The sequence below is a fragment of the Drosophila miranda genome, chromosome XL (assembly GCF_003369915.1).
Source record: "Drosophila miranda strain MSH22 chromosome XL, D.miranda_PacBio2.1, whole genome shotgun sequence".
Taxonomy (NCBI): Eukaryota; Metazoa; Arthropoda; class Insecta; order Diptera; family Drosophilidae; genus Drosophila; species Drosophila miranda.
The window spans coordinates 17,734,817-17,757,240 of NC_046673.1; the positions used below are offsets into that span (position 1 = coordinate 17,734,817).

General features: G+C 45.4%; 4 protein-coding genes across 7 annotated transcripts; 2 read left to right on the plus strand and 2 right to left on the minus strand.

Moving 5' to 3' along the window:
* Positions 1-866: 866 nt before the first annotated feature.
* On the plus strand, positions 867-2,639 carry LOC108156353 (ADP,ATP carrier protein). Its single transcript, XM_017287757.2, has 3 exons — positions 867-1,407; positions 1,482-1,609; positions 1,965-2,639. Exons 1-3 carry the CDS (start codon positions 1,087-1,089, stop codon positions 2,437-2,439), a joined length of 924 nt encoding a protein of 307 aa, XP_017143246.1. The 5' UTR covers positions 867-1,086; the 3' UTR covers positions 2,440-2,639.
* Positions 2,640-3,527: 888 nt separating this feature from the next.
* LOC108156382 lies at positions 3,528-8,933 on the minus strand. The gene is made up of 3 exons (XM_017287801.2): positions 8,412-8,933; positions 3,908-4,075; positions 3,528-3,836 (listed from the first exon to the last, which is right to left on the minus strand). Exons 1-3 carry the CDS (start codon positions 8,568-8,570, stop codon positions 3,639-3,641), a joined length of 525 nt encoding a protein of 174 aa, XP_017143290.1. The 5' UTR covers positions 8,571-8,933; the 3' UTR covers positions 3,528-3,638.
* A 1,051-nt stretch (positions 8,934-9,984) lies between these two features.
* Positions 9,985-13,577, minus strand: LOC108159045 (BTB/POZ domain-containing protein 9). Of its 2 annotated transcripts, none has more exons than XM_017291979.2 (5): positions 13,449-13,577; positions 12,681-13,328; positions 11,972-12,607; positions 11,455-11,901; positions 9,985-11,398 (listed from the first exon to the last, which is right to left on the minus strand). In XM_017291979.2, the coding sequence occupies exons 2-5, from the start codon at positions 13,263-13,265 to the stop codon at positions 10,775-10,777; spliced, it is 2,292 nt and encodes a 763-aa protein (XP_017147468.1). In that variant the 5' UTR covers positions 13,266-13,328; positions 13,449-13,577; the 3' UTR covers positions 9,985-10,774. The 2 variants fall into 2 exon arrangements, with proteins under 2 accessions (XP_017147468.1, XP_017147476.1); XM_017291987.2 differs by having other exon boundaries at positions 9,985-11,386; positions 13,449-13,576.
* A 132-nt stretch (positions 13,578-13,709) lies between these two features.
* LOC108159057 (1-acyl-sn-glycerol-3-phosphate acyltransferase alpha) lies at positions 13,710-21,076 on the plus strand. Of its 3 annotated transcripts, XM_017292000.2 has the most exons (5): positions 13,710-13,803; positions 13,887-14,143; positions 16,177-16,502; positions 18,383-18,516; positions 18,584-21,076. In XM_017292000.2, the coding sequence occupies exons 3-5, from the start codon at positions 16,321-16,323 to the stop codon at positions 19,324-19,326; spliced, it is 1,059 nt and encodes a 352-aa protein (XP_017147489.1). In that variant the 5' UTR covers positions 13,710-13,803; positions 13,887-14,143; positions 16,177-16,320; the 3' UTR covers positions 19,327-21,076. The 3 variants fall into 3 exon arrangements, with proteins under 3 accessions (XP_017147489.1, XP_017147497.1, XP_033242707.1); XM_017292008.2 differs by lacking the exons at positions 13,710-13,803; positions 13,887-14,143 and adding an exon at positions 14,252-14,409; XM_033386816.1 differs by lacking the exons at positions 13,710-13,803; positions 13,887-14,143 and adding an exon at positions 14,606-14,667.
* Positions 21,077-22,424: the final 1,348 nt, after the last annotated feature.

The following is a 22,424-nucleotide window of genomic DNA, read 5'->3' on the forward strand; positions in this document are numbered from 1 at the left end:
ATAAAAATAGAATGTTGGATGTGTTTTTCTTTCGTCATTAAGTGAGGGCCACCCCGATGGTCTGCTCTCTTGCTCAGAGAGTTACTCTTCGGCAAGACCTCTGTCCGAGCGTTGCTCGGGCCTGAGAATGCAAAAACAAAAAATGTACGCCGAGTGCGACTGAGACTCGCTCATAAGCGATTGTTTTTCCATTCTTGGGCTTCCAAAATTCCAAAACATTTAAACCTAGACTCTTTGAATGCTTTGAATGCATCCTTCCGATTGACTGCATCTGGCAGCTGTCGTCCGTGTAAGCGCACCAAGGATTTTGGGGTAAAAAGTACTTTTAATTCCCGCGCAGAACCAGTAGATTTTTTTGAATTTTAGCCTTCTCTTCTCTCTTCCTGCGGTAAAACCATAAATTGAACCTTTACTTGATTGATCCAGACTGACACAAGTCACCGGAATTGCAATAATTTGCTCACCACGGTTTAGGCGTGTGCCCCACGCCCATGCGGCATCACCACGGACCTTTAATAGCTCCAAGTGAGCTGGGGGGAGGTTCGTCGCTCTCCCCAGCTACCATCTTAAGCTAGGATTAGGTATACTGTCGCCATCTAATGATGAAATTATTTGATCTTGATTTTTATTTCCGGTGTGACCATCTCTTAGCCAACGGAAGTCGAATGGACAGTGTGGCCATGCCTTGAGCTGCATGCCTTTCGGAATTGAAATTTAAACATTTATTCATTTACTTATTTAGTCGGAATACCCGACCTTTGTCGTTTTTGGGATCTACTAAATGGGCCGTATTTTTGTCTCGTTCGATGCGGGATTTGGCCGCTAGATTCTTTGTTTTTTCGTATTTTCATGTTTTGGGTTCCAACCTCAACGAAAATCAACGTTGGCCCTGGACAATCCATACATTTCAATTCAGTTTTAGGAGATAGATCCTGTAGATCGTTTCGGCAAAATTTCGTTTTCCGGTATTGAATCAAAATTATTAACAACAAATTATACACCTTTTTTGCCACAAAACACCACCACATTTCGTGCAAAACTGAATCTGAATTTCGATCGAGAAGCAAACAAATTTAGCAATCCAAAATGGGTGACGAAGGCGGCGGCGGTGGTGGGAAAAGCAAGGACTTTAAGGGCTTCATGATGGACTTCATGATGGGCGGCGTATCGGCGGCCATTGCCAAGACAGCGGTGGCGCCCATTGAGCGAGTGAAGCTGATTCTACAGGTGCAGGAGGTGTCCAAGCAGATAGCGCAGGATCAGCGCTACAAGGGCATCATGGACTGCTTCATTCGCATACCCAAGGAGCAGGGATTCTCGTCGCTCTGGCGCGGCAACTTGGCCAATGTGATACGTTACTTTCCCACTCAGGCCCTTAACTTTGCCTTCAAAGATGTGTACAAAACGGTATGTCCCGTGCTCTCTGCCAACCCATACAATTCAGGGAATGTTAATCCACTGCAAATTCTTTTCGCCTACAGGTCTTCCTCGGTGGCGTGGACAAGCACAAGCAGTTCTGGCGTCATTTCATGGGCAATTTAGCTTCTGGCGGTGCGGCGGGTGCCACCTCGTTGTGCTTCGTTTATCCACTGGATTTTGCCCGAACACGGTGAGTCCTAGAGCTGCTTTACGCACAGTTCGACAGACAACTATTAGGACATGCCAGACTCTCGGATTAATGGAAAACTTGGGGCTCAGACTACAGTTGAATGACTGGGAAAGAGCTATTCCATAGAATCTGGAACAGTATTGTTAAACCTCTTGATTAGCACATTAGTTAGTACTATGGAGATCCCCAGAAATCTCTTTGGATGGACCATCCTCTAGATATCTGGCTTTGCCGCTCACTTTCTGGAGTCGCCATATCCCGTGGTTTTTTATATTTTGTTCTGCCCATAAGACATACATTTTATGCATACGCTACCGATATATTTAACTTGTACTCTCTTTCCTTTCATCCCCAGTCTGGCCGCTGACGTGGGCAAGGGCGGTAGCCGTGAGTTCAACGGCCTCATTGATTGCCTGGTAAAGGTGGTAAAGACGGATGGTCCCATCGGACTGTATCGCGGCTTCATTGTGTCCGTGCAGGGCATCATCATTTATCGAGCATCGTACTTTGGCTTCTATGACACGTGCCGCGACTTCTTGCCCAATCCGAAGAGCACGCCCTTCTATGTGAGCTGGGCCATTGCCCAGGTGGTCACCACTGTCGCCGGCATTGCCTCCTATCCCTTCGACACGGTCCGGCGTCGCATGATGATGCAGTCTGGCCTGAAAAAGTCCGAGATGGTGTACAAGAACACGGCCCACTGCTGGCTGATGATTGCCAAGCAGGAGGGCATGGCCGCCTTCTTCAAAGGCGCCCTGTCGAACGTCATTCGCGGCACAGGCGGGGCCCTGGTGCTAGCCATTTACGACGAGTTCCAGAAGTACTTTTAGACGCATCCAGCAGACGTTTATCTCGGAGCCCTATATCAAGAAATAGCCACACAGTGGCATAATATCATCCTCCCGGCAGAAGAGAGGATGCCTTACAGGGACTCGCCCAACAGCGGCTGCCTCCAGCACAACCATTCCAATCGATTCCCAAAAATCCAATTAGATTGTAAATTATAAAGAAATATAAGTCGATTTACTCTGAATGTGCTTCCTGTTGTATATCAATTTGGCATCAATTAATGATTCAGAGATCGACTAAGTCTGTAAAAAAGTCAGTGGAATACGAATATGCTGAAGGGGAATGTATTGGACCAGTAGGTTAAGGATTATGTTTGGTCATATTTTTAGGATTTAATGGGTCTTCTTTTCCATATCCTACCCACCCAGTAGACTGTTCTGATGTTTCCTGCTTCATTTAACCGAATCTACAAAAGCTTAGTGAGATCTGTCAGGCAAAGGTATGATTGTGACATTGGAATTGGAATATTATTGTCAAATAGGATGATAAGAAGGGGAAAAGGTGCTTTAGAAGTAGTAGAAGAAAATGAAAAAGATAGAAAAATAGAAAAATGAGATTAAAGATACAATGAAATAAAAGAGCAGTGGGCAAAGGTAGTAGCAGAATACAGAAGGAACGGTCCAAGAGCAGAACAACGATGATCACAAAGTAGAGGAATCTGCACCGAGGAGAAGGTCTATAGCCGTTATTTTTTTCCTTTTTTTTTCGACAAAAAAGACAAATAATTTATTGAACTTATTAATTCTTTGCGCTATTGTATGTGTGTGTTTGTGTCTAGTTTAGTAAATGTGTGTGTGTTTGCTTGGGTTTCAACTAAATGTTAGCATCAGCGTTAAAGATAATCATTAAAATAACACCACAAACAAATTGGGCGGGTGCTAAGGGCTCATCCCGATCCCCTACCCATGGATGCCATTCGATTTGAATGCGGCCGCCCTGTCTGTCCTCCTCACATACATGTATGTACGAGTAAATTAACAACGTAAAAAAAAAAACAAGAATACATTCACAAAAAACAAACAGAGATGGAGAGCAAAGTTTGGATTGAAGAAACTGCACTTATTCTGTTAACAATTAATAATTATTCTACGCTAGGTCTCATCCATGCGGCCCATCCCTTCCTTCCTTCCTGCGGCTGCTCCCAGTTCCAGTTTCAGTTCCAGCTCCAGCTCCGTCCAGACTAATGGGTAGCTCCCGATCTGTGGGCGAGGAACAGGAAGTACGTGCCCGCCGCATAGGCCAAGAAGTTGAACAGCCCAAAGACACCGGCGGCCGTGTTGGAGCCGCTGCCCTTGTCCGCGGACTCCGACCATCTGGCCAGCTGAACAATGAAGCCAATGAAGTACAGCAGCGTCAGCACAGCGGTGGTGATCAGCTCCTGTGGGATGAAATGATTTGTATTCGGTATAAGTTTGTGCTACAATTCGGCGATGGCTGGCGGCTACTCACCGAGAATATCCAGTTGACGGCCACATTGAGGGCCTCGCGTATGCCGAGGAAGTAGGCGGCGATCAGCAGGATTGTGATGATGAACGAGATGACGATCACGAACATAAAGAACGAGGTGGCCGAGTTTAGTGGCGGGGCGGCCAGGGCCATGCAAATAATGCCCAGCACCTGAAAGTGGGTTGGAAACAATGAGAGAACATTCATAAATGGTACGATGATCATGATCTCCAATTGACTGGAGTGGAGTGATGTCACCCTTAATTGAGTACAAATTTCGAACGGACGATCGCCGAGGGAAGGGTATGCAAAGCTTTAAGCAGGGGCAGTCTTCAGCAGCAGTTGAATGCTGATACACAGAAGAGTTTCCACTGACGATGCACCAATGACACGGTCACCGATGACAGAACCACACACCACAATTTGCCTTTGCCTTTGCCTTTGCTCTTGCCCCTCCACTCGTTTTTGGGGCAATTAAAAAGCAATAAACGTTTGGCGACAAGCAGGTGCGCAGTCGGTTTGCCATTGTGTGTGTGTGTGTGTGTGTGTGTGTGTGCTGCTGCTTTTGGCTAAAACAAAAGGCGGGTAAAAAGTGAAAGCTGAAAGTTTGCTTGTTTACCGGGGCCGGGCCAAAAGCGTCTGCTGGCTGCCTGTTGTTTGTGTCGCTGTTGCTTTTGCTTTTGCTTGTGCCTTGTCTTTGCGAGTGGTACTATCTGGCCAAAAACATTAACCAACAGAGACAGAGACAGAAGCAGAGCAGAGCAGATGCGCAGCGCATTGCGGGGAAATCAAAGGTTGATTGAAACATCAGCGATTTGTAGATATTTTGATTGCAAACAAAACAGAAACATCGCCAGAAACAACCAATTTTCACAGATCCAGATAGTTTGTTGTCTTGCGATTGTTACCCATTTCGAAAAGGGAAATAGGGTATAGTATTTACGATGTGCCTACGAGTCTAAACTGTCTTTCTTTAGAGATAATTCTGATTCAGTCTGATCGCCAGATCATGGCAAATGATGGGGAGAGGAAAGGGGGCCCTGTTTTTCTTAGTTTTTCCGCTGGCACTGCGTCACGTGGTGAAAGAAATCTGAAAATCTAGCCGGAAAGTATTTAAATTTGATTTCTTTTAAAACATAATTTATGTGCAGCTTTGGGCGTGCTGTATATTTAACGAGCGACAAGTATACATTTGCATAGCTATAGATCTATAGATACAAACATACTATGTGGACATAGATATAATATATGTAGATGTGTACCTAGTGGTATATACATATACATAGATGTGTGATATATATAAAAGCTTAATGCTTCAACACACACAGATTCCACAGGTCCGCAGACCCACAGTCAAGGGAAGAAGAGCAGCTACCGTCTGCTTTCTTTCTTATAGCCTGCGTTCCAAGTTATGCTGGACATAATTGTAGATATGTGTGCACTTAGGGGGTGAGTGATCGGGTGGGTTGTTCCCCTGCTCAGGGCAAAAGTAATGGGCAATTTGCTTTGTGAAGCATGAAACAGCAGTGCCAGGCTATGCCGATCGTAAAGCAATGGTTTGCCATTACGTGTGTTTGGGCCTGATCAATGACATGAGACGCCACTGAAATGGATCTAGTTCTTGGCCTCCGCCTTCGCCTCTGTCAGAGCGTCGGTTCAGCGGTTCAGCGGATGGGGAAAGAAGCCGCACAAATCGCCATCGCAATAGTCGATACATACAGGATAATGATGTGGACATCTGTGAACTCTGTGCACTCAACAGATCTTGAAAGATGAGCTCATTTCAGTCAGAGCTTCGTGCACTTAGTCACCGACAATTGCTTAACAAATATATTTACATGTTTGTGTACAAATCGGCATACAGTACGAGTTTGTAGCTTGTATTCTGTGTATCTACCTTCCAGGGGTCAGTGGAAAGGTGGATGCAGGAAAGGGGCGCTCTTTCAGCTACGAACAGCAGAGTAAATTCTTTGGGAAAGTCCCACTTGGAGAGACATAAAAGAAGACGTTCCTTGACACCTTATGTGCCTTGGTCGGAATGCTTTGATGATCTGTCACCATTCCCTAGCCCTAGCCCCAAGCCAAAACGAAACAACTGGCTAAGACGAGGCGGCGGCGTCTGGGTCCCGCGACCCGACCGGTTCCACTCTGCTCCCCTCCGATCCGAGCATCTTGTAGTACAAATGTGACACCAAATGTGTGTCATGATTTCCGCTTTTGGAGGAGAGAGCATTCAAATGAAACAGAAACAAAAACAACAATGGCTATAAAATCGTACTACAACAATGTTGTGGCATATAGACCCACAGCTTCCAAAATATATCTTACGTAATTTCTATTATTATTAAGAATATAAACAAAAATACACTAAATATTAATAATAAATCGTGCCTTTGCACGATTTCCTCTGGGGTGCTCAGCAAAATAAGCATACGTCAAAGATATATGTGGAATATGAAGGAACATACTCGTAAATTACTTAGATATGTATATGGTACGAGTGCAAGTGCATGGGGATGGGTATGGGGGATGGGGATGGATGGGTCCGAAATGCTAATGGTTTGGACAGTAATCTTATCTACAATACCAATACAATATGTACATAGATATTTATTGGTATAGCCACTGATATATGGGCTTGAGTTCGTGGAAGAGTTCTGGGGTTTTCGGCTATGTCTAGCTGGGCTTGGGTCCATGGGTCGTGTGAGTAATTTTCCGAATTTTCGGTCAGGCGTCGAAGCGGCTTAATCTGTGCCAGCCAGGCGGGACCAGGTGAGACCAGGTGGGACCAGGTGGTACTGGGCGGGCTCATTATCGCTGTCTCCCTGATAACAATGCATATGAGTAATGGCCGATTAACCATTAGCCAAATGACTCACTTCTGGCTAACTTATAATTATACTCGTTCGTATGTACATGTTTCGTTCTCTCTGGTTTGATGGTGACTTTAAATGGGGCACAAATGAATGCAGACTATCGGAGTTCTATCAGTGAAAGGCTTACGAAAAGACGATAAGATTAGTTAGGTCGAAAGAAAATGAAAAATCCCATTTGACAGAAACTGAAACAAAAGCAAACCAAATGTTTGGTACCGCAATCATCGATCTCCAATTCGAATGTACATATATGCGTAGGTATATAACAGTTCGTTTCGTTACAGAATAATTGGATCTGTGAGTTTTTGCCGAGCCTGTACCTGCCGCCGGCTCGAGAGCCCGGGACTCGGGCAGAAAATCAATAAATAGCACTTTATAAACGACAGCTTATTGCGATGGTAATCATATCAGCAATTTAACCCACCCAACCAGGCACCACCCCCAGCCCCACATTAACCTTAACTCCTATTGATTTTTCTATAAAAACCGACCGACGAGTGACGGCTGGTTGGTTAATAATTCATTTTTTATATGCACGCTCAAACAGTTGTCACCGCCATCAATCTATCCGACGTACAGAAATACCCAAATGGGGTATTCATTACATATTTATCCGTACTCTTGGCAGAAGACAATATTCCAGTGACATACTTATAAATGATGCAAGTTCGATTGGATGTTCAGGAACTTTCTCAAACAAATTGGCCAATTTTGAGTCAATTTTCTCAATTGTTCTTTGAGTTGTAACCAGGAAAAAATGAGACCCAATGAGGAATGCAAAATGGTATCGATGCAGAACCCAAAGTAGTAAACGGGTTAAAACTAAACCAACTCGATTTTGATGTATTGTATCTTTGGCAGAGACAATCGCTGCACTGTACAGGTGTACTCTCACTCTCTTAACCAAGCAGTGCCAGTACCACTACCATTCCAAGTACCAGTCCCAGCAGTCAACAAACAGTCATGATCTGTTGTTGTGTTGGCGTTCAATAGCCCAACAACTGGCTGTGGGCAGATCGGTCAGATCAGAGCTGCTAGCAGCCGGCCCACACGGCGCTATGTGTTCCCATTTCCCGAAAACAGAGCTCGTCTCGTGTTTGCTTGTGGGAAAATTCAAATTTCAATCGAAGCGAAGCGAAACGAAACGATTTCCAGCCATATCCAAGACTCTTCTTTCCCAGGCATTGCATAATTCTTGAACGGGTAAAGAATGGGGGTATCGAAATCACAGCAGTCACTGACCACATGCCCCATGGGCCATGGCTCACATGTCTACAGCTCAGTTTTGTTATTTCTCAGGGCTTTGTTGTCTGTTCCTATCTTATCCGACGGAGGTCTAATGAGATCCTGACACATACATACGTACATACGTTGCAGTGCTCCCTATGGCAGCGAGCAGTTCTCAATTCTCGAATCAGAGTGCTTTCACTGTACATAAATAGGTAAACCTTTTGATAAAGGCAAGATTGAGAAATCCATAGATAAAACTGTACGTGTATCCAGGTGTTACCGCTCAAGGGAACGCCCGATAAACACCTCTTGAATGCAAGTGTCCGCTCTACCTGTTCTGTCTATATATGTATGGACGAGTACGAGTACGATTGCGAGTACTTCGATTTCGGAATACTTACGAATTCCACAATCTTGATGATGCCCGGCAGGGTGCGGAAATAGTCAATGTTGAGGCGTATGGCGCTCCAGAAGCCCCCATCGCCGGATGATGGTCCGCCGGGTGGACCATTTGTTGTAGTTGTTGTCGTGCGCTCCACATTGACCACGGTCTCGACCATTTTGATATTGGGGTTTTTTTTTCTATTTTTTATTTAGTGGATCGATTGGGAACGGAACTATTTTTAAAGCACTGTTCCGCGTTTGGTTTGTCACAATAAAATAGGAATATTAGGCAAAAAATATACAGATGTATGTGGGAGATGTGGAGATCTTTTCCTGTCCCCTCTAGATGCACATAAAAGATCGGTGTGGGTATACTCGTATATATGACACCCTCGCGCGACTGATTTTTAAATATATAGCGCCAATCGGTGCGTGTATGTGTGTGTGTGTGTATCTGATTAGCACAGAGGCACAAGAGCGGGAGTGCGATGCGTTGCTGTGGCCACGGCGGACGAGACGCGTTTGACGGCGAGTATCGTGTCGCACGGCGACGCGACTGTGACCGCGACCGCGAAGCTTATTGCCTGCGCTGCTGCGCTGCCGCTGCTAGTTAGCTACCTGCAGCATAACGGTTAACACAGCCAAGGTGTCAATATACACAAGGTAGGGGGGTGGGCCCTGACACTCTCCCGCTCCGAGCACTCCGAACTTCTTGGAGGGCTCGCTCTCACTGCAGGGAACGCATAGCGAATACAATAAACCTTCTACCTATTTACATTCTGGGCATCATATCGGAAACTTTAATAACTCTATTATACCCGTAGTTAGAGGTGATTTCCTCCTTAGGGTAAGGCCCTTCAACTTGTGCACGTTAAAATTGTTTTTAAAAGACCTCTAATATATTTTTATCTCCCCTCACTTGTATCTATTCCAAGTTAATTTATGGTATGAACATTTAAGTATTGCCCTCTAATTGAGATTTTAAATTATAATATGCTCATATGTACTTAATAGATTTTTTTAGGTGCAGTGGCTTTTAAATTGCTTCTTTCTTTGGAGTCAATAAAAAGAAAAAAATGTTTGGAAATATTTCATTAACAATCAATCAAACCATACAAACAATTTAATAATTTTCCAGCTTTTTCACTTGAGCGGGACTGTATTTACAGTATAATTGGCATTCCTGAACAATGTATAAATTGGTTCGTGCTGAAACGCCAGCTATTCGTCGTCAAAGGCCCTTGCGGGAATGCCTCACCTTATGTTAATGCACCTTGGGTTAAATGAGCGAGCTGGCTCACGCGCTCTCTCTCTCTCTCTATGACAGCACACACTCTCTCGCTCGCCGTAAGCAAGGTAGTTGCGCCTGCGCTGTGGATTCTATATTGCAATTTTCTGCGCCTGGCTAAGGCCAACCACTTCGCCGACAGAGCAAGCTTATGCCGTCTCTCTCTGATTCGCTGGCCTGCTTAGTGGCTGAGCGCCCACTGCCCACTGTTTGCGGTTGGTTTTTGTGGGTTCCCCTGATCCTCCCTCTCCAACGCCTACAATTGATTATTGAACCTGGCGATGGTGGATATCGCCGCGATGTTGATTGTGTGAACATTTTTGGTTAGGTTTTATTTTGAGTGCAATTTCCATTGAAATGTATGTATGATACAATTTGCATAATATGCGTGTGGTATAACACAAATAACTTAAATTTTGGTAGACACCGGGGGCAAGATCGTGCTCGAAAACCACACAAGGGAAAGCCCAAGAGAGAGCTTTTCTCTTACTTCCTATAGGATTTTTGTAGTGCGATGTGCACTTGATGTTTCTTGAATAAAATACAAATTTTCCTAAATTTAGGTTCGTCTAGACTCTAGGGGGACTCCCCGGATCCGTTGGGATGCCCCGGGATGCATATCGTATACAATTTTGGTTGGGGTGCTGGGAAATCTGATTTCGGGTCTGCACAATTAATGCTTAAAACTTACAAAATATCTCTGCTGCCTGGCAAACAAAGGGTGCTCCTATCTTCGTCTCGCAATCAACGATCAACTCCAATCAATTATTGGAAAATATCGTTTTTAAAACAAGTAAAATACGCGCTAGACGTATGTCAAATAACAATTAGCGATGCGAATGTTTCGAGCGTGTCTTGGGTTGACGGCACTGGGAAGGACTAGATAACAAATACGGCGGTGCAAATACGGTGCAGGATTGTAACTCAACTGGAGACGACTCACAAGGACACACTCTGCAATCGGTGGAATGGGACCAATGGATGTAAGGCGGGCGTCTACGTCTACAACAATTACAATTTGACCACAGGAGTATTTCGAGTGGCGGACACTTATGAATGAAAAGTAGAAAATACAGGCTTCATCTGCAGCACTCAGCGTCGCTGGAGATGAGGAGCCGCTGCTGCTGCTGTTGTTGCCGCCATTGGTGCTGCTGCTGTTGTATCTTCTGTTGTTGTTGCTGGCTCATTTGGCTCCAGCTCGACCAGAAGAGGTGATGGCACTGGCTCAGGCAGTGCCGCCTGCTCCTGCTTCTGCTCCTGTTCTTTCTCCTTCTCCTGCGGCGGAGGTGGTTCAGCATGGGCCTCTGCAGGCGTCGATACTGTTGCAGGCGAAGGCGGCGCAGAGGGGACTTCGTCTGGTGTGTCCCGTTCAAGCTGTGCCTCCGCTTTCGATATAACGTCGGCCAGTGCATCGGATGTCTGTGGCAGACAGGGGATGCTCGGTTTGAGTTCGTTCTGGCTGGACGCACCCGCCGGCGGTGATCCTGATGGTGATAGGCTGATGGCTGCAAGGGCGGCTATAGCTGACGCAGAGGTGGAGGCAATGTTGTCATCCGTTGGGGTAATCGGCTTGAGGAGATTCCCCAGATCTCGTTTCCGTTCCCGTTCCCGTTCGCGCTCTCGGCCGAACTCCTTTTCCTTCTCCTTTTCCTTGAGGTAGCTCTTGTCCTGCGACGGGCACTCGAGATGGACGCAGTGGAATATCTGTATTTGGGACTAGTCATTAGTTGATTCGCGGCACCGGCCAAGCCAACGGACAGACAATTGCTTACCTCATTCGCGGTATTCCTGGTGCCCACAATCCGTATGAAGACAACGGGCCGGGGAGTGAAGTGAAAGTTCTGCCAGGAGCGAACCTTGTCATTGCGCCGGTCCACCACTATTTGCCAGTCGCGCCGATTCGTCGAGGTCTCAATGTAGAAGCTGTAGGTGCGATCGTCGCAGTCCCACAGCAGCAGACGCATCGATCCCACGTGATAGGGCTGCCCTAGGCGGACCACAATATCGCCGCTGCCCAGCTGGTGGCAGGTGTACCCTGAGTCCCAGTCATAGCGCACATAGTCCCCGTTGATGAGGGCATTGCGGGTGCGGCTGACCCCGTCCGTCACAATGGCGCTCAGATCGACGGTGGCCACATTTCGCTGCGGCGCAACAAAGTGACCGACCAGCTCGGGCACATTGCTCGTGTGCATGGCCTCAAGTCCGACGACATGGAACACCTGAAATTGAAGTGAAGGATCTTCGATCAAGAAAGGATCTCAACGTGCGAGGGAAACGCCACTGGCTTACCCGATTGACGGTGTTCTGTGTGCCCATGAGCCGAATGTAGCGGACGGCCCGAGCCGGAAAGTATAGATACTGCCAGGATCGGCAGTGGTACTCGCTGTAGTCCACCACGCACTCCCAGTGCATCATGTCGCCAGAGACCTCCACGTAGTAGGAGTAGGCCCGACTGTCCCGGTCCCACAGCAGCATGCGGATGTGATTTATCATGAAGGTGGTGCCCAGCTCAACGACAATGCCGGGATTGTTTTCGGTGATCGAGTGTCGCGTGTAGCCGTTCTCCATGTCGTAGTCGGTGACGTCTCCGTCGAGCAGGGCCGACCGGCAATCGCCCTGAATGCAATACGAGTCATGCTTTTCCGTGGCCACATTCTCATCGGGCCACAAGGCGGCCCTGTAGGGCAGCGACTTTGAGGTGCTCCTCTCTTGAAGGGCATCGAGTATTTTGTCTGGCTCGAGAATGGTGGAGGGTCGCACCACCTGCAGCAGGTCCTCGAGATTCATGAGTGGCAGACGGACGAACGAGACCACCGACTTGATGTCGACATTCGGATTGTAGCGGCTCCACTTCCAAACGGCCTGAAAGATGTGCACTTCGGCGGCAAAGAACGAATCCCGCCGCAGGACTTCCTCTAGAGATTCCTGCAAGATCAAAAATGCATGTATATTAGGGATTAGCTGGGGCGCGTCTCCTGTTTGCAGGACTCTAGCCCACCTTGGAGAGCATTTTGAATGAGTCGTGCTGCAGCAATTCGCGTGCATTGCGATCCATGAACGCTAGACACACATTGGTCAGCTCGTCCAGGTTGTAGAGGCGTGCTGCATCCAGGATCATGCATACGTTGCTGAGAGCCAGATACTGACGCAGATATTTTGATATGGCCATCTCTAGGTCCTGGAAACCGTACTGATTGGCCATGCCGAGGACGTCGATCACGGCATCCTCGTCCAAGGTGGACAGCAGCAACGTTCCAGAGTAAATGTACCGGAGTAGCACTTTGAACGGATCCAGCGACACCTCCAGCGTAATCCGTCGTTGTGTCGTCTCTGACATGCCCCCGTATAGCAGCGCACGGAAGTACTCGCTGCGCGCTGCCAGGATAACGCGATGGGCCGGCAGGAGCTGCTCCTCGACCACGAACTCCACGTCCGAGTAGTGCTCGTTCATGCAGAGCCGAGCCATGTCCGCCGAGAAGCGGTCGCACAGATCGATTTCATCGGTGAACTCCTGATCGGGTTTGTTACTCTTGCCGGTGGAGGAGGACGATCTATGCATCTTGTGGTGTCCCTGGCTGCTCATATCCGTCGCTGGGAGCCTATGTGTGGGCCGAAGTCTGTTGGTGTGTGTCTGTGTGTTGTATAACTGCGCGAGTGTGAGTGGAAGAAAGAACTGTTAACAAATGACGCCGCACAGCAATTTCTCGAATCCCCGAGAGTGTCAGCCGGATATGTTGCAACGATTGACCGCCTACTCTCTACTCACCTTCGTATTATTGCATTTTCGCTACCTAGATTTCGTCGATTGTACGCCCTGAACCCGCTTTTAGGAGAAAAAACAAAATTTTTGTCGAGTATTTTATGGAATCTAGGGATGTTGAATATATAATTGACGTACCGACTTATCGATATATATGTCGATACACTTTAAGAATCGATGTTTTTGTGCGATAGTTTTCAACGGCAGCCCTAAATAATTGGCATTCACGACGAACAATTTAAAATTTACATGCGAAAAAACAATTTACAAACTTCAAGACAGGTCTTGTATTTTTATCGTTTCCATGCGAATATCATCCCTGATTTGGACAGTGCAAAATTTTGTCGAATGGATTCTTGAGGTTGTGTTGCTGAGCGCGCGATAAACAAATTAAAAAGTCGCCTAAAAGTGTACAACTAAAGTCAAATGAATCTCTTCTTGCAGGTTGTTGGTTGAATAGTTTTCATACTATATTTATAAAAATACTTTTCCCGTTTGTCGTGCGTGAAAATAACAACGAAACGAAAGCAGCAGCCGTGTGTAATTACTGGACGCGTGATCCGCGATCCCCATTCGGAGCTCCACCAAGCTGGCAGCAAGTTGCTGCACAATGATGCGCTGCGGGAGAGGAGCTGCTTGGCGACACATACATAGATAATTGAAATATTCCGCCACAGGACCAGGGTGTCCTAACTGCTGGGGTAAGTCCTGTGCCAGCCCGTACGGAGACCCCTATGCGCAAGTCGTGCATATCGTGCTATCTTGTGGACCATCATTTGCCGCCTCGCCTCGAGGGTAGTCGTCTTTTCGTCAGTTGCTCAGAACTTCCGCCGCCAACGCCGGTAACGGGATTTCTCGCCCCAAACAGTTTTGCGTTTCACGTTTAACGGCGCGCCCGTCGTCCGTCGAAGCGGCGTCGACGTAGTCGCAGTCGCAGTCGCATCCCAGCAAAGAAAAACAAAAAAACGTAATCCCTTTTGTTATACTGGCAAAAAAAGGCTGCTTTTATTGTTGCTGCCGTTGCTTTGCTGTCAATTCGCGCACTAGTGTGGTTGTTGTTGGTCTGTAATGGTCGGCCGCTTTGAAGCGCTATTGAAGCGCCCCCGTCTGTCTGTCAATTGTATTATATTCAAATTGGTTTACTTAATTGTAAAGCACATACGCGATGCTTCCACAAAGGAGGTCGCGGTAGCAGCAATTCAAAGACATTAAAATAAACCCATAAGTATACACAGTGTCGTCTACATAAATACGAATTTGTTATTGAATGTGCAAAAAAGTCTACGATTTTCGTCCCACGGTTTTGTTTCGTTTTGTTCTGTTATCCTTGGTGTGTCGCGCCTCGCTCTTCTGTGCTGCACCTCTCTCTTTCTATTGCCAATGGGTTTGGTTTGTGTCGCCGCTCTCCCTCCCTCTCTCTCTAGTTGCATATGCCAACCCTCTGTTGTGTTGCGTTTTCTGCCAGATGTGTCTTCGACTCTTATACGGGTCCCGTTAAATGTTTTGAGTGTGCGGCCCACGGTGGGCATAGAAATTATTTACGAGAAATCATCAGAGAATATTCTCAAAGGCCTTTCAAGCGAAATAAATTGTATATTTGATATCCATAATTGTTCTTGTTCTCAGTATATGTACATATGTATGTATCTTTTTGCATGGCTGCACACACACACACACACACACACACGAGTGCATTCATAAGCGAATTCTTGATTTTTTTGGTACCTGTGCGGCAGAGGGTATTATGATTTTGAAAATATCTTTGCAACGCAGTGAACGATGCATTGTCGCAGTGTCCCCCCCAGTTATGGATTTGCCCGTTCATTAGTATACATCGATCTGCCAAGGGTATCAAATGATTCGGTACTTGAAGCTACATATATAGTTTTAGCTTCTTGTTTTGCGGTTTGTTTTGTTTTTTCATCATGCAACGTTGGGCGCAAATTTAAATTGATTTTTTCTGCTCTCTTCCGGCTGCTGCTGCTTCTCTGCTGCATCGCCAATACATACGTATGCGAATACTATGTATGGATGTGTGCGCGTGCAAGTACCTTGTGGTTTGTTGCATTCCATTCCCCTGATTTTAATGTTAGTAATGCTGCGTCGGGTCCAAGAATGCTGCGCCAAATATGCACGCAACCACCCTCCCACAGGGCTTGCATTAGGATATGTACATATATATTCTTGAGGCAAAATACCATGTCTGTCTGTCTGTCTGGCCGAATTTCAGAGACCATAAGAGCTAGAGCAATCCAATTTTGTATCCAGACTCCTGAGATGGCATCTACAATTTTCAAGATACAAGAAAACTGAAAACGCAGAACCATAGAGAAAGACCATATCTCCCATACTTCGATCAGATCGGATTATTATTATAGCCAGAAGGAACACTAACAAATATGTACAATTTTAGTGGCTACCCCTTCCACGAGCTTACTCATTCTCTCTCACTCTTTTCCTCGTGCAGTGTGCGCCCTCTGGCGCAGGGGAGCCAGATTGGTAGGGAGTTGGAATAAATGAACATAACTAACATGAATGTTATGAACGTGGTTCCTCCCTCTCTCTCTCTCCCTCTATGTTTTCTTTTGTGAGAGAGAGAGAGAGCTAGCTGTAGAGAGACTTTTTCCAGATGCTTCCTCCCATGGCGTTCCATTCTATACCCTCGCCGATATTGTATTATTATTTCATTTAGATGGACACCCTATCTAATCTTGAATGGTTTTATTTTTTATAGCGATAGAAGAGCGATAGATTCCACCTGAACAAAAGACTGCAATCTGCCTTAACCGGAGAAGGAGAAGCGGTGGATGAGGAGCCCAGATCCGGAAAACAGAATCTGAATCCGGCACGATCCGGCAACGGTGGCGATCCATACGCCATGAGTTCATTCATCGAGCTGCTGGGACTGTTTATGCTGCTGATGTTGCCCTTTCTGTACGAGACGAATCACATTTTTCGCTATTATATCAAATTCCTCATCTACTACGGCATCGTGTCGTTCAACGCGATCGTGCTCATACCGGCCTTCCTCACACGCCCCTGCGATGTGCGCAATCTGCTGTAAGTATTACTCTTCTTAAATTCACTTAAAACTCGCACAGTGGAACTTCCTCTAGAACGGATAAAGGGTTATTGGCGGTCGTTGACTAGCAGTCAAGGGAGAACTTGGTATAAATAAATTGCTGTAGTGGAATTCCATCATGCCACATCGTTTCTGAGTGCACTTGTAATTTTTCCTATGGTGTGTGTTTCTGTTTTACCCAGAATTCTTTCACTTTCACCAGTACTATCCGCAACGTTTTCATTAAAGTGCACCCCACCCCGTTACCGAAGTGGTTAACGTAATCAACTGCAGGACACACTAATTACCGATGAATAATGCATTCGTCGAGGGGCTTGACAGCTCTCTCGGGCTATAAATTGTCGGGGAATAAGGCACTTAATTTAGGGCAAAGGAATTACAAACAGTTTGCCAAACCATCGATCAAGCCAATATTTATCAACTTAGATCGGGACTTCCTGCGGGGTGTTTTACGTATATCCCGAGCAATTTTGGACTGGAACTCTCAGTGCTGGGAACTCCCGAAGGGTTTCCAATGTTACACGAATTATTAATGCACTAGCGTCCTTCGTCCGACATCAATGACACATACAACATTAATTTCACATCAATATTAACAAGCTAAGAATGCAGGTGGCCACCAAAATGTGCTCCTCCGGGGCCATTTGGCTGTCCATTCAGGTCACACAGGACACAGTCGGAGCTGTGTGAAATGCTCTATGCTATATGGAATTTATTTCAGTGCCTATTGATCGCAGGGTTGTGTGGGTAATAGGCTGGGCTTTCGTTGAATCGCTGCACACACAAATTTCCCATAAGCGAAAAGACACAATAAATGAATAGAAGAGAATAAAGAGATAGAGCCAGACTTCTGATAGGTCTAAGGACTATACTGACGGTATTATTAGAGGGTTATTATTATTAGATACCGATTAGAGGGTATCCCATAGTCGGACTACCGCATCGACTACAACCGTATAAGAGGCATTCTTAATTGCTTTTTGTTTTGTTTTGGCAATGCTCGCCGACGCCTGTGTGTCAATCGAAGGACAAAGTTGGTGCTTTGCCCTTCTGCGGGGGCTAAATGGGGAAGGGGGCCGGTGCCAGTGTTCCGATTTGACACGTGTATGCGCATTTCGGCGGCCCAGGGCGGCCGGCAGAAAGGGGGGGCGCCGCTGTTGCACGCTAATGGCAAACTGTGGCAAAAGGTGATGCCGAGGTCGCCCCGCTGCGGTGTCCTCCCCACCCATTGCACCTGTGGTTGCAAGTGCACATGTAATAATTTCCCCCTTCACATGCCCGTCTCCACTTACGACTCGACTCGACTCGCCTCGAATGACACTTTGCGTTAAGAAAAATCATGAATATTTGATGACGTTGTGGTTAACGCGTTCGTACTTGTATAGTAGTTCCCATTATGCCCTCTTCCCCAACTATTTAATGCAGCTTATCGATTGGGTGGTGCCCGGTCACCAGAGCCGTGGCACAATTGAATTCCTATAGTCTGCGGTATAATTAATTCTACTCCGAGCCTCTAATTACGTGCAATAAAGCGGTTGTGGACGCGTCACTCTAGTATATATAGACCATATACATAAACAGCTTTGATTGCCCGACTACGCCCTGCTGGCTGTTAGCATGATTGAAAAAAAAACCCATAGACCCTGCCTTCATGCCTGTCCACATCGAATGAATCAGAAACCGAACTTCTGCCAAATAAGCCGGTAGATTTATAATCTTGAAAATTCTTGGAATATGTGGACACTATTAGTTATGCATATCTGCAGAGATGCAGCGGGGAATCAGGGTATAAGGGTATAGAAATTCCCACTAAAATAAGGTACATACCGACTCTGTATCCAATGATATTTCTTTGCAGATGGGCAAGCACCTGGTGTCATCGCGTGACAGCGTTGATTGGATTGCGCTGGGAGCTGCGTGGCAAGGAGCATCTGGCCAAGGACCAGGCCTGCATCATTGTGGCCAACCATCAGAGCTCGTTGGATGTGCTGGGTAATAACCGAATCGAATCGAACCGAACTGAAAGTAGCTAATATCTTTTTCTTGCTTAATCGCACAGGAATGTTTAGCATCTGGCATGTGATGAACAAGTGCACGGTGGTGGCCAAGAGGGAGCTGTTCTACGTGTGGCCGTTCGGCCTGGCCGCCTGGCTGGCCGGTCTCATATTCATCGATCGCGTGCGGGGCGAGAAGGCGCGCGAGATACTGAACGATGTGAATCGACGCATTAAGAAGCAGCGCATCAAGTTGTGGGTATTCCCGGAGGGCACGCGTCGCAACACCGGCGAACTGCATCCGTTCAAGAAGGGCGCCTTCCACATGGCCATTGATCAGCAGATACCGATACTGCCCGTGGTCTTTAGCTCCTATTGCACATTCCTCAACGACAAGAAGAAGATACTCAACGCTGGACGGATAGTGATCACCACACTGCCGCCGGTCAGCACCGAGGGCCTGACCAAGGACGACATCGATCCGCTCATGGAGCGTGTGCGCGCCCAGATGATTGAAACCTTCAAGCTAACCTCTGCGGAGGCCCTGGAGCTGCGCTACAATCCGCTCAAGTCCTCACCGCTAGCTCCATCGTCATCAGCAGCGTCAGCGTCAGCGTCGGAAGGCGTCCTGCCGCCAGGGGCAGAAGTAGAGGCAGCGGCTGTGGCTGCTGCCGCCTCTGTCGCTGTGGCCAGCAGCGGTTCGAGTTATGCGCCGCTTCATGTGGGAGCCGCAGCAGCATCGGCCACCTACGAGACGTACAAGAGCAGCGCCACAGCCGCCAAGGCAACCATGCTAAAAACGCTCTAGACTTAGAGGTAGATGCTGCGGAAACGAAGCTACTCAACCCGATAGCCGATAGGAGATATCCAGCTTTTAATCTTATCTCACACTTGACACACACACACACACACACTTCATAAATGCATCCAAGTAGATGATTATCCAAGGCTTATCCAGGCACCAGTATTAGGAGTATTATTAGGAGCAGCAATAACCAAATTGCGATTCAATCTTCGACTGTCAGACATAATATTCTTCTTCGAAACCAAAAACAAAACCAAAAAAACCAAACACCAAACTCAACACTATGCAACATGACTTCAAGACACAGTTTCAAGACCTACTTCCACATAGGCAACAAGCAAGCACACAAGTCTTGCTTCTAATGAGCACCGTAGGATTTTCTACTATAAAAACCACAATCAAAAATCGCTTCAATTGTATACGTTAATAGGAAACCCAGATAGAACGAGATGATATATTTTAGTACATTACTCAATCCTTAAGTATAAAATTGGATTTGATTTCAATTTAAAATGGCGCGAGCTATCCAGACCATCGCATTATTCTATTCAATGCGGACAAAATTAAGCCAAAGTAAATGACCAAAAGCAAATCGCAAAAAGATGCAAATTGACTGTCAAATCGCAAAAGTGCGTGCTTCGGTTTTAGCAAATCGTAAGATTCCTACGATTCAAAATCGGTTGCTTGTGATTTCAAAAAAGAAATGCAGAAAATTATTTTCGTATATTTTTATATGCAGTTAATGTATTTATTTCAAATCAGACCTCAATTTTTACTTCAAGCAAGTAAACCAAATTATAACAAATTGCGAGTTGCCGTTCACAGTCAAAATATCGATTTTGGATGTCCTCTGTTTCTTATTTCAAGAATTTTTCGGCTTGGTACTGAAATACTTTAATTTTCCAAAGAAAAGTAGCTTTTTTTAAACAGTTTTAGCCAAGTTGCATAAATCGGAGCACACAAAAGCATGGCAATATATTTTGTGATTCTGTTTCTGTTAGTAATTGTCTGCGTGCATGGTTGTAATAAATTAGGCGGCACTATCTTCAAAAATGTTCAACAAAGACAAACAAAACTCGTTTGGGCAGAGTCCTGTTCCCCTTTCGGAGTGATCGAAAGCCATCTCATATGCCAAGTACTTTTAGTTGAAATTTCAACATATTTAGATGAGTCCTTCCAGAGTTCGCCCATAGCAATCTCTTAAATATTCTCGACCTAATTCCGAAGGGTGTAAATTCGACACATATTATAGAATTAAACTGTATTGTATTTACGAATATTGTAATTTTAAAGATTTTAATGTTTATCTATAAAACTTGTATTTCAAAATGGACTCTATATGGGTTCCTTCTGTTAAAAATATCCTCATAAAAACCAGGTGATTAATAAACACCAATTCAAAAAGGTTTTAGAACTGCTAACCCCTTGAAATGTAGTCGGAAAACGGAACAGCAATATTTATACCTTTATACTCTAATGCAGAACATGTGTAATGGATTCTTTTTGTTTCTTCTTTCCGAAATTCGGATTATTGTACACCAAAATCAGTTTTATCCCAGAAACTATGTGGTTTTAAATATAAAAACCGGATCAAGCTTGATTAATTTGTCTTGAAATCGAAAAGTTAATCGTAACTAAACCGAACTTAAATAATTGTATGTGGCAATCCCGGTGAATTCTTGACAATTCTGCAATTTTGATCTTGTGTTGCATGGTGTAACTATTAGATTATTAAAGCTATAATATACATTTATAACTTTTTTTGTATTATTATACTGATATAAAGCAAAGACCATTACTAAAAAGAACCTATGATAGACACAAGACCTATGCAAGAAATTAAAGCTTTTTGTACTTTGAATTTCCAAGTCTTAGGAACGGATGGTTTGCAAGCAGAGTGCACTGGCAGGCATCGCTTCTATACGTCAACATCAGTCCAATGTCAATATGATTGTTAATACCTTTTGGTGAAGTTCTTTAGGCAAACCAAATCGGGTCAGTATTTTATGGGTTGTCATTGGAGTGATGTGATGCTGTAATCCTGACCATTTTGACATCTCAATATTCTTCAAAAATACACATATGCTGCTGCTGTGCATTTTGCTAGCAAATCATTAAATTTCCTATTTACTAAACTAATCAATTTCGAAACTCGAGGTCATATTTTTTAAGCCGAGAAATGATTGCTTTTAAGAATCAATCGATAAGTTATCGTTCTTGTATCCTCAATCCATTTTAATTCAAGCTTTTCTTTTATTTTGGAAAATTATCAAAGCGCTCATCGAAGTGAAATCCACTCCGATTGGATCAAGTCAAGTTCGTTTATTTGATCTACTTAAGGAATTCAAGGGATCCAATCTAACGACTTTCCATGTACTCCATGCAACTGTATTGTGAACTGTATGTCTGTCTGGTGAAGTCTTGATGAACCCTTTGAAAACTTTGTAAATACGACGGGAGAACTGGGGCGATTCGGCTCATTTTGAAGGCGAATAAACAAAAGGAAAATCTGAAGACCGAAACGGAATTTAACACAAATACCATAAATAATTTTTTTCAAATAAATTGTGTATTTATTTTGGTTTGGGTACTTTGCCATGGATGGCCCTTAGGGTTGCGCTTAAATGTATGGATGAACAAAATGAGTCGAAATAAAAGGTCGCTGGGCCCAAAAATGTTCTTTTTGGTGCAGCGGGAATTTTGTGAGCCTACTTTTGTACCAGGTACTGAGCTTATAAAATATGTAATTTATACAATAAACGAATTGATTTTTTGCCAAACAAAAATTCAGAAAATTCGGTCGAACCGTTTGTTTCGGAAATACAGTCATGACTATATCCACTAGGCTATTGAAGCTGACCAAGAATATATATACCTACTTTATGGGGTCGGGGGCGCTTCCTTATGGGAACTTCCGCAGGAACAGGGACAGGATATGGCTCTGGGGCGAGGGCCGAAGGGATAATGCAGGGGCAGGGCAGGCCAGGACGGCGGCGAACATTTCATTGCATAAGTTGCACCACCAGCTTGCTCCATCTCTGTCTCTGACTCTCTGTGTCCCTCTATCCTGCCCCCAGCTTTTGCCCATCTCGCTTAGCATA

Coding starts and splice junctions, on each gene's coding strand:
- LOC108156353 (XM_017287757.2), top strand. CDS start 1,087: ATGGGTGACGAAGGCGGCGGCGGTGGTGGGAAAAGCAAGGACTTTAAG. Junction 1,408..1,481: donor TCAAAGATGTGTACAAAACG/GTATGTCCCGTG, acceptor TTTCGCCTACAG/GTCTTCCTCGGTGGCGTGGA. Junction 1,610..1,964: donor CTGGATTTTGCCCGAACACG/GTGAGTCCTAGA, acceptor TTTCATCCCCAG/TCTGGCCGCTGACGTGGGCA.
- LOC108156382 (XM_017287801.2), bottom strand. CDS start 8,570: ATGGTCGAGACCGTGGTCAATGTGGAGCGCACGACAACAACTACAACA. Junction 4,076..8,411: donor TCATCAAGATTGTGGAATTC/GTAAGTATTCCG, acceptor ACCCACTTTCAG/GTGCTGGGCATTATTTGCAT. Junction 3,837..3,907: donor CCGTCAACTGGATATTCTCG/GTGAGTAGCCGC, acceptor TTCATCCCACAG/GAGCTGATCACCACCGCTGT.
- LOC108159045 (XM_017291979.2), bottom strand. CDS start 13,265: ATGAGCAGCCAGGGACACCACAAGATGCATAGATCGTCCTCCTCCACC. Junction 12,608..12,680: donor CATTCAAAATGCTCTCCAAG/GTGGGCTAGAGT, acceptor TTGATCTTGCAG/GAATCTCTAGAGGAAGTCCT. Junction 11,399..11,454: donor CCAGGAATACCGCGAATGAG/GTAAGCAATTGT, acceptor ACTAATGACTAG/TCCCAAATACAGATATTCCA.
- LOC108159057 (XM_017292000.2), top strand. CDS start 16,321: ATGAGTTCATTCATCGAGCTGCTGGGACTGTTTATGCTGCTGATGTTG. Junction 16,503..18,382: donor TGCGATGTGCGCAATCTGCT/GTAAGTATTACT, acceptor ATTTCTTTGCAG/ATGGGCAAGCACCTGGTGTC. Junction 18,517..18,583: donor GAGCTCGTTGGATGTGCTGG/GTAATAACCGAA, acceptor TTAATCGCACAG/GAATGTTTAGCATCTGGCAT.